General features: G+C 41.7%; 1 protein-coding gene across 2 annotated transcripts in view; it reads left to right on the plus strand.

Annotated features, from left to right (window-relative positions):
- The first annotated feature begins 433 nt into the window (after positions 1–433).
- Positions 434–13,610, plus strand: part of MAP2K6 (mitogen-activated protein kinase kinase 6) — a 131,965-nt gene continuing 118,788 nt past the window's right edge. For both annotated transcript variants that reach the window (XM_024761126.1, XM_024761125.1), the window contains exon 1: positions 434–715. In XM_024761126.1, the coding sequence (XP_024616894.1) occupies positions 700–715 (16 nt within the window). In that variant the 5' untranslated portion in view covers positions 434–699. The remainder of the gene's footprint in view (positions 716–13,610) is intronic.

Genomic DNA, 13,610 nt, shown 5'->3' on the forward strand with positions numbered 1-13,610 from the left:
CGAGAAAAAGATTTTTTAAAATGCACGTTTGAGAGGAATAAAACGTCTACAGGCAGGAACCGCCCAACAGGTGCTGCCCTGCAAACACTTGAACCCCGAAACTGACTTTCTGAGCGGGCCGAATGGTTTTTAGCCAAACTGATATGTTTTTTTGGCTGTTGTTTCAGGGGCTTTTGGAGAAGGTAAATGCCCGCTCCCCTGGGCCTTGCCTTTTTCTCCCATCACTTAGTACCGAGTGCGTCTATGACTTGTTTACCTGGATGCAACCTATGTTGCTCCCAATCACCCCGCTCAGCGACCCGCGCGACCACGTGTCCTTAAATCAGAGTCCCGTGGACTCCGCTCGGGAACTACATTTCCCAGCGGCCCCCGCGCCCTTCGCAGGAAGGACGTCTGCGCACTAAGATACTCAGTTCCAAGTTTGGAGCTTTTAGCTGCCAGCCCTGGCCCATCATGTAGCTGCAGCACAGCCTTCCCTAACGTTGCAACTGGGGGAAAAATCACTTTCCAGTCTGTTTTGCATGGTGTGCATGTCCATCTGGATTCCCTGAAAGTCCATCTGCTGCCTCGGTCAAGAGAAACTCCACTTGCATGAAGATTGCACGCCTGCAGCTTGCATCTTTGTTGCAAAACTAGCTACAGAAGAGAAGCAAGGCAAAGTCTTTTGTGCTCCCCTCCCCCATCAAAGGAAAGGGGAAAATGTCTCAGTCGAAAGGTAAGAGCCTATTTGCATTACTTGCAAAAATGCAAAGGGTTGTGCATGCATTTATGAATGCATGGATGCAATTTTCGCCTGGCGATTGCATTTTTAAGTTTGAGGTTTTCCACATCTCAGTTGCATTTCCTGTTTAGTATGTGTCTCTTTTTTTTTTTTTTTTTTGCAGACACAGAGAGTTCCTGTAAGGCAGGGCTTGCAGTTCAGCTGTGCATTGACGTTATTTGCATTCTTCTGCTAGGATTACTGAGCTCTTTTTGCCTTTTGCACAGTCAGGAGAGATAGAGCAGGTTGGTAGCGTCTAAATGTGCAATGCTTTATATAATTGTAAAATTCTTTAGTATGCACACATATAATAGGTAATTTTACGTGCAACAGGAATACAAACTTTTAAAAAGTCTGTAGATGAAAAGGAAAGGTAAAACTTGAGTTAAACTAGTAGGAAATTAATGTAATCTTATATTCCTTTGGGAATGAATTGTTGGTGCTAGTATTTAGTTAAATTTCCATTGGTATCATTTTGAACATTAAGCAACTTCTGATCTTTAAAGGAAGTAAAGGTGAATAATAGCATTTTAGAAAAAAGCAGACAAGAAGTCTTTCTCTTCCGAGATTTTGCACTTTACACCAATTCCTTATTGGTTCACAGTATTTAGAAGCAGCAATGAGGACATCGAGGTTTTATGTCTTCCCATTTGGGAGATGCTTTGCATCTCGAGGGAAAATACTGGGAGAAAAATTGTACTTTTAAGCATTACGCCAATGTGGGAGGACTGCACTGTTTCATTGACAACCATAATGAAACCTTTTAAGTGTGTAATTGCATATATTTAGTCAGCTGTAATAGGTCAGAAGTTCAGGGTTATGGTTGTTTTCTTTCTTTCTTTTTTTTTTTTTTTTTTTTTTTAAAAAATTTTTTTTTCTTTAAGAAAAAAAAACATGGCCTAAGAAGGAAATACTGGACACCTCTGTTAGAGTTTCTGCTACATTGCATTTTTCTATTTTTTTTTTGTTCTTAAAAATATTCTTTTTACACAGTTGTATTTTGCAGGCGTAATGTCATGCTGGGGAAGGGATTAAAAATATAAAAACCCTGACATGGCATTAGAGAGCTGAGGGGGTGTTGTCAGGTGGCCCTAGGACTGTAAGTCACTTGTTTCAGAACAAATTGAGCATAGAGAAAGCATATGCCCTGTGAGAACGTATGGAAAGGAGAGGTGAGCTCAGCACAAGGTGAGTTAGGCTACCCAGGGCATTAGGTAAGTCAGATCCAGTGAAATTCAAGTGTCTCGTCAGCGTTCTGCTACTTTGGGGAGAGTTGTGTCACTTTTTAGTTCTACCTGCTGGGAATCATACATCTCAGCCCCAGAAGGAAGTAATATATATTCTCAAGAATTCAAAGTAGGGCTCTTCTTTTCTTTGGATATTAGGGGAAAAAATGGAAATCTGAAAAGCTAAGTAAGAGTGCCGAAGTACCTAGGAAGTGGCATTGTGAGCTGCCAGTGTTCCTTAATATCGGGAAAACCGACAATCTTTTAATTGAGCGTAGAAATAATAGCTTAGGAGGGCATTCCAGGCTTTGACGTATGAGAGAGATTGCATCTAGTTACTCTGTATTTGGTGTGCATTCACTCATTCATTCAGGTCAGTTTAATATATGAGTAAATATATTATGAGATGTGTGTGTGTGTGTGTTTGTAGCGCACAGGATTTGGGGACATACAAAAATATTTTATGTGTAGTTGTTTTCTTCAAGGAATTTACCATGTAGTTGGTGAAAGAAAGCACGTATGCAAATCACTGTGATATAAGATAATTGCATAGATAGTGAAGCAAAATGGTGCATTTGGAGTTTAGAGATGGCAGTGATCTCTCTGGGAGATAGGAAGGGGGTGCTCTAGTGATCTTATCTTTGAACCTTAGGGTTTAAACTCAATCAGGTTTCTTTGTGCATTTTGGGGGGCTCACTCCTAAGGCGGCTCCCTCCTAGCAGAAGAAGTTGGGAAACTGAAAAACATATTAGCATGGCAGTCTTCCATTATGGGTGCACCCTTAGTAGATCAGGTACTGGTGGTTCTTTACATTAACTCCCATTTATCCAAATAGTTTTCTTAATTGGGTCCCCTTTGGAAGGTGCATCTGGTGTGAACATGGGATTCCTGTCCAAAAGGAAAGTTTCTGGTAGAAGGAGGTGTGTGATCATTTCAGAAATGGCAAAGACTTTTGGCCTGGGCTGTAAATGTGGAACTGGCCTAATTCAGCTACGGTATTCTCAGATGGCAAAGACAGTGTTTTGTTTTTGTTTTTGTTTTTGTTTTTGTGCAGTACCAAACTTCTTTGTAATACTATAACCAAATGAAATGGAGGAAAAGTGAAAGGTGGCTATAACCTCATAGTATTGAAGATTTTAACAACATGTTCAATTCAAGGACCTTTACGAACTTTCTAGATCACTATAATTCCGTTTTACAGACCTCTAATTTAAGGCACAGCAGTGGCAAAAGAATTACAGACTCCCTGGGAGCTGGAAGGACTGGGTTACTTCTTTCCAGCCTTACCAACAGTGAGATTCCGAGAAAGAATTTCTTAAAAAGAAATTTTGTTTTCCACAGTTGTAACTTTAGGTGGTATGCTTTTCAGCTTGTTTATATTAGCTGTCTGGGGTTGAGCTGACATTTTTCAAATATTAAAGTGGTAGAATGCCTTTTGAGGAAATCTGAAATGTAAGTTAACAGGAAGGGCACCCAGAAGGTGCAGGAATTCCTGCACTTTACAGGAAGACAGGCTACAGGAAAAATGTGTCATCTACATTACCCGGGAAAGTAAAACTATTGTTATCAGCCATAATGATCTGAGGGAGGGAGGGTTGGGGGAGAGAGGTCTGGCATCCCCCAGTTCACCTGAAAATATACAAAGAGTTTGACTCTGTTACAAATGCACTTCTTCTCACTTCTCCTTCTATTCACCTTTAAAAAATATTAGTTTGCCTTGGTTTAAAATAGTAATAGGTACATTGTGTCATGGGAACTGTGTATAAGGCATAATTCAGAAGCATGTAGGAGAGTGACAGGCAAGGACTTAACCCTACTGTGGGTCCCTTGCTTCTGGAATTCATTCTACCCTGGGAAACGAAATGTGTAAATTTCTCATTCTGTAAATTCCTTTGTTAGGTTGCAGCAGAGGGACTTGTCATGCTTAGCCTGTAATCTGAGCCAGTATGTTTTATAACCTCGCACATCGCAGGACACAAAATCAGAATAGGTACCCTGGGTTTCCTGAGTTTGTTTTGCATCAGTGTGGCATTCATTACTTTACAACATGCTGCAGGTCAGCTGCAGGGGCTTTCCGGGGGTCTCTTGGTGGTAATTTGATGCTGGAGCAAAGGGCTGAGATTCTCGTTCCTTTGTTTTTCACAGATTAGTATCATTATAACTACCTTGCATTATTTGAAAGTCTGAAAGGTCTATAAGGGACGTTTTTAAAACTTAAAAGAAAAAAGTACATAAATAATACTCGTTTATTGTAGAAGCATTTGAAAATGTAGAGAAGAAAAATAAGAATCACTAGTTACCGCAGTATACATTTTGGCATATATCCTTTCGGACTTTTTTCTCTTCTATATATATGTGAATATGAATAAATCCAAAATGTGTATAAAATTATTTAGTTGCCTTTTGTTTCACTTACCAATAATACTGTGAAATATTCCAAGTTAATATATTTCTACATTAATAATGTCTAATTCTAGTGTATTTATTTAAATAGGACATTAATGTTTATTAACTTTCAATATCATGAATATTGCTGTGATAATCATCCCAGTTCATACATTATTATGTATACTGTGGTCTTAGACTAAATTCCAGGACACAGAACTACAAGTTATGGATATCTAATTCTTCCCCATGACCCATTCTTTTCTTCACCTTTTAAAAATAGCTTTTTTATTACTATAAAAACAATATATACTCATTGAAAAAAATTCAAGCTGAAGAGAAATTCATAATAAGAAAATACAAATTACTCAAAGTCACACCACCCACAGCTACCTACTGTTAACTTTTTAGTGACTCTTTGCATTTGTACATGCATATATATATTTGCATACGCGCTCTTTCACACGCTATATATGATATTTTGCAACTTGCTTCATACCCCATATATCTTCGACATCTTTCTATACTCATGCACATACAGTTTCCTCATTCTTTTTAGCAACTGCTCATTTTAATTTGTAAGAATGTAGCTGTTTCATCAATCTCCAACTGGACTTTCACAGAGTTCCACTTTTTTACAGCTATAAACAAAACTGCAAGGAATACCTTGAACACACACATTTTTGCACATTGGCCCAATGATCTCCTTAGGATGAATGAATTCCTAGAAGTGGAAGTGCGGAGCGAAGGGCGGGCATGGACGTGCTGCCCTCCAGAGTGCCTGCAACAAGTTCTTATTCTCACCAGTAATGTGTGGAAGTGCCCATTCTCTCCCCTTAAGCATCCTGCCAAATATTGCCAAATAAATTACTCTTCAGAAAGGTTATACACACTACTATATATAAAATAGATAATCAACAAGGACCTACTGTAGAGCACAGGGAACTCTACTCGATACTCTGTAATAACCTAAATGGGAAAAGAATTTGAAAAAGAATGGATATATGTGTACGTATAACTGATTCACTGTGCTGTACACCTGAAACTAACACAACATTGTAAACCAACTATACTCCAATATAAAATAAAAACTAAAAAAAAATAAAAATAAAAAAAGAAAGGTTATGCTCACTTTCCTTCATCCTGGGTGTAATAATTTGAAAAAAATTTTTTGCCAATTTGATGAAAAGTAACACTATTTTACTATTATTTGCATTTCTTAGTGATAAAGAAGTTGAATTTTTCTTTTTTTGACATTTGTGTTTCATGTGTTTCTTTTTTTCCTCATAAAATGTATCTTTAAAAATTTAATTTGGGGATCAAATTATTTTCAAAGTTAGGCCAGAACATTCCAAGATGGCAGAGCTTAGGTAATCATGGGTTGAAAGTTGGGCTCAGCTTTAATGCATCTAAGCAATTTAATTCCCTGGTGAGTTCTCATTTTAATTTTAACCAAAATGTCTTAAGTAAACTTACAATTTATAAACTCATTTTGTTATACTAATTATACCTATCCAGATCTTATGAAAATAATAAGAAAAGTGTAATGATTTGATTTAAATTCCATCTGTAATTTACTAACTTCTGGACATTTCTGCATTTTCAGTTATCTCTACAGGCAAAAGTAGTTTTTCTTTGGTTTCATAAATAATTCTCACATAAGCACCTGGTTGTGTTATGTGCATTGTTGCAGAGTAATTATTATTATTATTTTTTCCTCTTCATGCGTAATGTCTAATCATAAAAAGTGGTTTACTTTACCAGATTTGTTAGAATAATTAAGGCAAGGATCGACTTTGATGACCTCAGAAATTCTATCAAGTCAATCACACTTCACGTATTCTTAACATAGCCTTCCTCAGTAAACGCGCCTATGTATTCCATGTATTCTTAACATAGCCTTCTTTAGTAAACGCGCATATGTATTCCACGTATTCTTAACATAGCCTTCCTTAGTAAACGCGCATATGTATTTCACGTATTATTAACATAGCCTTCCTTAGTAAACGCACCTATGTATTCCACGTATTCTTAACATAGCCTTCTTTAGTAAACGCGCATATGTATTTCACGTATTATTAACATAGCCTTCCTTAGTAAACGCGCCTATGTATTCCACGTATTCTTAACATAGCCTTCCTTAGTAAACGCGCCCATGTATTCCACGTATTATTAACATAGCCTTCCTTAGTAAACGCGCCTATGTATGCATCTTGATATTAAGCAGTAGAATTTAGAGCTTTGAAAGGAGTTTTATAGTCTAATCATCTCATTTTACAAATGAGCAAACTGAAGCTTTGGAAGAAAGTGATTTGCTTGAAGACAGAACCATAGGTGGAACTCACATCTCCTGCTTCTCTGCCCCAGTGTTCTTTTCACTAAATCACACACAAACACTAGTAATCCACACTTATAAAACTTTTTTTTCCCCCAGAATCTTCAGTATATTTCACATTTTTTGTTTTGTTTGTTTTTGTGGGGAGCAGGCTGGTAAGGAAGGCTGACAGTACAGTCAGCAGGGGTTCTTCTTCTGTGCCCAAGAAATGGTGATACATCAATCATGGTGGTGGGGTTTCTTACCAATTTTCTGCCAAAGGATATTTTGCGAATGCTCTCATTTTAAGTCCCAATGCCTACACTATACAGCTGCAAGTTTTAACCACTGTGATTGTTGTTTGCCTTTTATGGACGATCTCTGAGAGCCCCTGCTGGGTAGCTCATATTTCTTCTTATACATCTTTGCAACTCTGCCTCTTTGAGCATTGAGCTTATAAATACTAGGTGCTCAATAAATGTCTGACAGTGAAAGTATTTTTCATCCGTGGAGATCTCTGTCATTTTGCCCCACATTTCATAAAAGGTGTGGGGTAGTTAAATTATACTGCAGCTCTCCTGTGCTTCCTTTTTTTGCATTAATATTTCCATTCTATCTTTGCTTGATTATTTGGAAGTTGCAAGAACAGCATAAAAAGCAATTTAACAATGGCTGAAGAAGTGTGATTTCTCCCGCCTAGGCCTTCTAAAGAGATCTAAAGGTTGCATAATCCTTGGCTATTAACTCTTTTAAAACTATGCAGAACTAAGATGGGTTGTCTGAAGGGTCCCGTGGGATAACTTAAGTTAAGGACTTAAGGACTGAAGTGAATTCCTCCACCCTGTGCTGGTTTTAGGAGCTGGTTTGTAAGTTACCTCTGAACTTGAGCCTCTGACGCGTTGGGAGAGATAACCTGAAAGTTTTTAACAGCTGGCTGCCCTATGACAAAAGAGGGAACTCTGCATGGATAACCCCCCAATGAAACAACTTCCTTCCCGACCACCTACCACTGTCTCTGCCGCCCCCTCCATGCACCCCGCCCTGGGTTCTGTTTCCTACTCTGCCTCCTCAGATGGTCTTCCTTTCCTGAGCTGGTCCATAAGGTTTGGTACACGGTTCATAAAACCCCCTCTTTCTGCAGTTGAAAGGGTAGTCAGGTTATAACCTACACACGCGAAGTCTGTTACAAATCATCGTAATTTAGTCAACTCAGTTGAGTTGAAGCATTAGACAGGCTCTTTCTGAATCTCTCTTCATCTGTTTTACTTTCTAGTCTGTATATCCCTCCTTAAGTCGGATTGGGGTCAGCCTTGGTTTTTTTGGGTTTTTTTTCAGAGACAATTAGCTATAGATGTGATGCCATCACGACCCACACCCAGACACCCAGTTCTATCACCATCACCATCATCACCACTTATTTTATGTCAGTCACTTTTCAGGTACTATGCTTTTGAACTTCACATAAATCCTAGGGGGACAGATACAGTTATCGTTAATTTACAGATGAAGAAGCTGAGGCTCAGGTGAGTTCACGAACTTGCCCACAGCTGGAGAGCCAGCAGGCAGCCCAGGCAGGATGCAAAGCCAGGCATGTTCGGCCACGGGGCCCAAGCTCATAACTGGGGGCCAGCAAACTACAGCCTGGGGGGCCAAATTCAGCCCCTCCTGTTTTTAAGTACAGCCTGTGTGCTAAAATGATTTGCACATTTTCGAATGATTGGGAAAAGAATAAAAAGAATAACATTTCATGACACATGAAAATTATATAAAATTTGAAGTCAGTGTCTACAAATAAAGTTTTATTGGAACACAGCTCTGCTCATTCATTTACAGGTTGTCTAGGGCTGCTTTTCCCCCACGGTTGTACAGTCCAACAGTTGTGATGGAGATCGTATGTCCCGCAGGGCCCAAAGCATTTACTCTCTGGCCCTTTTCAAAAAAAGTTTGGTGACCTTGCCCTTTTTGACTTTCCTCAATCACGTAATGACTCCTGGTCCGTATTACATTCCTCTTTGGCTTTAACTGGAAGTTGTTAACCTGGATAACTACTCGCCCATGACTCAGCCAGCGACCTCTGGGGCCCAGCCCACAGGAAACGTCTGAGTGGTGTTTCTCCTGGTTGTGAGATTGGCCGGCCATTGCTCATTTCCGCTCAGCGGAGCTACCCGTCTCCTTTGGCCCATCCTGGGGTCCTTTCCCCTCAGCTGCACTCTTCCTGTTTGCTTGACGTTTCTTGCCTTTCTTGCCCCTCCCGTTGAGAGGCTGTTCATTCGTTCTTCTCCTGGTCCCTTCATCCTCCCCTTCTTTGTCCCGTATTGTGTTTAAAAAACAAACTAGAAACACCTCTCACGCTACCACCATTGCCTGGCTTTGTTGATTCCTGCCACGACCCAGGTCAGAGGTGCCACCATGTCGTCTGTGTGGAATGAGGATGGAAGCTCCCCTTCATCGTAGGAGCCTCCATCTCACCCAGACGGGTTTCCGGTTGTCACGTCCTACAAAGGCTAGAGCCGTTTTCTCACATTAACTGTCCCAGCCCTCGGGACAGTTTTCGTTTGCGTGTGAGTATCCTTTTGCTTTCCGAGTCACCGATATTGTGGGGATTGTGCGTATTTAGCAGGGAAGGTCCTGGCACAGGTTCTGGAAATGAAGGGAGGGAAGGATGGGGATGGAGGCTACCTGAGGACAGAGTAGCTTTGGTAGGACGAGCCCAGATTTGTTCACCGCCTTCCAAATGAGGTCCGTTCAAGTCCCATACAAGGAGGTGCCGTCATTCCTACCATCTTAGGTGGCTGCACTGCTGGAGAGCCCTTCTCTATGCCAGATACCGCGCTTAGTGACAAACATGAGTTATCTCATTCTCCCCTCACCAGGGCCCGATGAGGCGATGCCCCATTTTGTATATGAGCAAACTGAGGCCAGAGGTTAAGTGTCAAGGTTGATCGTGGCAGAGCAGTTGCTTTAATCAAGGTCTGTGTGAGCCCAGTGCCTGAGCTCCTGGCTACTCCACTTGAGGTGTCACTCCACAATAAATGTCTGAACCCATTTCCCAAAAGACATGGTTGGAGATGGAAAACATGAATGGATGCCATGGGAACTTGTGCATACCAGGGCCAGGTATGGTAATTAGGAGGGGCTGACCTGTGTCTACCTATACATGGTTGCCTTTCCACTTGTTCCTTTAAGCCTCTGTTGATCATAGAATATTGAGCCGGACTCATTCTGAGTTTTAAGCTTGAGTTCCAAGTACAAACTGCCCATTGGTTAAAGGAAGCTGGTTACAACTGGTCTACTGGTAGATACCGGTGTGTACAGACAGGAGGTTTATGGTAAACCTCAGTAATGAATGTTGATTCCATTAGCTCTCTGAGAGGCTGTAACTAAGCAGATCTAAACTTTATGTGTTTCTCTGCACATCCAAGTTGAATTGTTTTAAAACACTAATGAGAACATGGCCCATTTGGCAACATACCTGCGTAGAGGAACAAGCCTTTTTGGCTTAGTGATTTCCTTTCTTCTTGGTTATTTCTATGTAAAGGTAACAAGTGCAGTTTCCTTGAAACTGGGCCCGAACCCTCATCTTCACTGTTTCCCTCTTCCCTGGACAGAGTGGACGAAACCGGAATCACGTCTTTTTTGTGGTACAGGAAACGGGGGTTTCGGGACGAGTTTTCTCTCTTAAACCTGTGAGCCCTCTGCCAGCTGTCTCTCGAGCCAAGCACAGCAGCGAGTGCCTGTGTGTGATTCCTTCCCTTGATCCCTCACAGAAGCCATGGGAGTAGGTGGCCTGGGTGTTGACTGACGAGTTATTTATTCCCCTCCTCCATCCTCCCTCCTCCAGTCCCACATGGGAGGGATGAGTTTGAGATAAGGGAGAGGCTAGAGTCTGGAGAACCAGTGGGGGCAGAGTGGCAAAGAGTCTGGGAATTATTCTGTAGTGAATGTGCAGAGACAGCCTTTCTGTGATATCTGAAATCTTTACAGGCATTTTCTCCCCACTTTACTTACTCCTTCCTGTGCCCCAAACTTCTTAGCCATTGAAAAAAATAAACCCAAAGACTCCAAACACATCTAAAGAGAGAACGTGGATAAAGGGCCTGCCCGTATCAGTTCAACAAATAACTTTTTACCGATTGCTATGTTTAAGATACTGTGCTAGGTGGAACTAAATAAAAATGCATGCTGCCCTACTTTCCCACTTACTAGCTCTGAGCCTTGAAAAATCTACTTGACTTCTAGCTTCAGTTTCCTGACCTGCTAAATGGAGAGACTAATACTCATTCGCAGGATCGTTACAACGATTAAGCAAGGCTGTGTATGTAAGGTGCTTTGGCCAGTGCTCGGCATTCATTTGTTCAGGAACTATTTATCGAGAGCTCTTCTGGGTTTGAGGCACTGAGCTCACCATACGCATGACTTTGCTTTACTCTTTCTTTCCCTCTAGCCTTTAAGGAGCTTAGAGTCTAATAGGAGGTAAGATTGCACAGAAATGTACAGAATACAAGCTAGAATCCGAGATATGCTTAGAATAGATACTATGGGTTAGAAAGCCCTGCAGGTGAGGGGAATCAGGAAATTTTTTACAGCGAGCGTGCAAGTATCAATATGATTTTCAGAGCTCTTGAGGAAATGGTGTCCTAGATCCAAAGTAAATATGGAGAAGGATCTTGACTTCAGGTAGGATAACCAGTCCAATGTTGACAGAGGCAGAACAATTCCTCAGAAGAATAAAGAAGAGAAGATGTCCTAGGAAGATCTCTGGAGCTTCAAAGACCTTATGTGTGTTTTCTAAGAACTCAACATGGTTTTATCACTTACGATCACAGTAGGTTAATAAATGGAACATGTCATATCTCGTACTTTTAGGTGTTTTTTTTTTTTCTTTTTCTGGATTGTGGAAACTCCAGGAAATCTAGAGGTTAATAGTTAAACAAGTATATCAACTGGGTTTATAGGCACACCATAATTATATAAGCAAGCTGTTTGTTCAATAGTCAGCGTCTACCTAGGTCAGGGGATACTTTCCAGAGCATGGCCACAGCTGTAATTTTCATTTTTTATAACCTGCCAACCTGCCTGTTCCACTTCTTAGCTCCTTTTCTCTTTTCTAGACTTAGCCAAAGTCAGTTGAAAAGAAGGAAAACTGCACTTCTGAATTCTCATTGTACTTGTACCTGAAGAGAAGTGCTCCAGAAAGTTCTTTGTTTTACCAAACTTACTTTCTCAAGCATGATACCGGGTACTGGCAAGGGAGTTCATACATTTTTGTGTGTATTTTTAATTTCCGAAAAATTCCATTTAAAAGGTGAACAGATTTAATACAATTGATATTTTAATACAATCGTTAGATTAAATCTGTGTTTCTTTCGTTATCTTGGTTTCAAAAACACCGTGACCTACAGCTCTGGAGCTCACAATAGGCTGTTTCTCAGTGTGACTATGCTAAGTCACCTTTTCTCCTTGGTGACTTCATTCAGCTCAGGGTCTGTAGAGTGGACTGGGTGGGTGGGCTGAATCACCCCCAGTCTGAGTCAGGAAAGCCACGGGGCAGGTTTTGCCTCGCCTTGCTGGGCAGTTAAAGGGAACACACAATCGGCCGGGGGGCTAGGACCGACCTGCCAATTCTGTCATCTCCCTCAAGAGACTTGCTAAGTCTCCTTGCTTGGGACTCTGCTCCTGAATGAGCTCCTATTTTTATAGGTAGAGTAGGGGGAAAAATGCAGATTTAGTTCTGGAACTGACTTAAGAATGAGATTGAGAAATTTTGATACACTAGGGTTAGGATGACTTTTTCCGTCTTAAATTTCAATCTTTCTTTTCTGGTGTGACCTGTCCTTAGGCAAGACCGACAGCAAGTCAGTGTTGGCGGGGCAGGGGGTGGGGTAGATGCGTGAGATTGTGTGTCGGGGGCAGAGGACCACATATTTCTTGGTTGAATTTAACAAGCGTTATTGAACAATTATATAAATAACCTGCACCTTGCCCTGTGCTCAGTGACTACAAAGGTGCATAGAGTTCCATCTCTACCCTCAAGAGGCTCACTGTCTAGGAGGATGTGTTGGTTTGCTAGGGCTGCCATAACAAAGTACCGCAAAGTGGGTGCCCTGCACAACAGGAACTTGTTGTCTCACAGTCCTGGGGGCGAGAAGTCTGAGCTCAAGGTGGCAGCAGGGTAGATTCCTTCTGAGGTCTGTGAGGGGGAGCCTGCTCCGTGCTTTCCTCCTACCTTCTGGGGCTTTGCAGGCGATCTTTGGCGTCTCTTAGCTTGTAGAAGCATTGCCCAGACCTTTGCCTCCGTCGTTACACAGCCTTCTCCCCGTGCGTGTGCCATCGCCAAACTTCTTTTTATAAGCGCACCGGTCCTATTGGATTAGGGACCCACCCTAATCCTGTATGACCTCATCTTAATGATATATGCAACCACCCTATTTCTAAGTAAGACAAATTCTCACATTCTGGGGCGCTGGAGGTTAAGTCTTCAAGTTAGGAATTTGGGGGAGGGGACAGAGTTCAACCCACAGCACGAGAAGCTGAGCACGTCAGCGGGTTAACACTCCTGTGTGTGATACACGTGTGGTTTCGGTACAGGGTGCGGCTGGGGTACGGAGGAAGGAGGGCACCCCTCGACCTGGGTTACCGCATGTGGGTAGAGGGAGGACGTTAACTTGGCCAAATGGAACTTTCGGTGCAGTGCTTCTCGGGAGGATAAGCAAGAAAAACAGGAGACTTGCCATCTGGTCCTTGAGCACACTACCGGCTCCTCTGATTTTCTGTTGTTAGTGAGAGACTGGATGCTTCTAAGCTGGGGGGCGGCGGGAAGGGGGGTCGTTAAGTTCACACGCACACACGCATACACACACACGCACACACATACGCGCTGTTGCTGTCTTGATTCCCAAACTTAATTAGCGTTTGCTGGTGAACC

This window comes from Neophocaena asiaeorientalis, unplaced genomic scaffold (assembly GCF_003031525.2).
Source record: "Neophocaena asiaeorientalis asiaeorientalis breed wild unplaced genomic scaffold, Neophocaena_asiaeorientalis_V1.1 scaffold30, whole genome shotgun sequence".
Classification (NCBI taxonomy): Eukaryota; Metazoa; Chordata; class Mammalia; order Artiodactyla; family Phocoenidae; genus Neophocaena; species Neophocaena asiaeorientalis.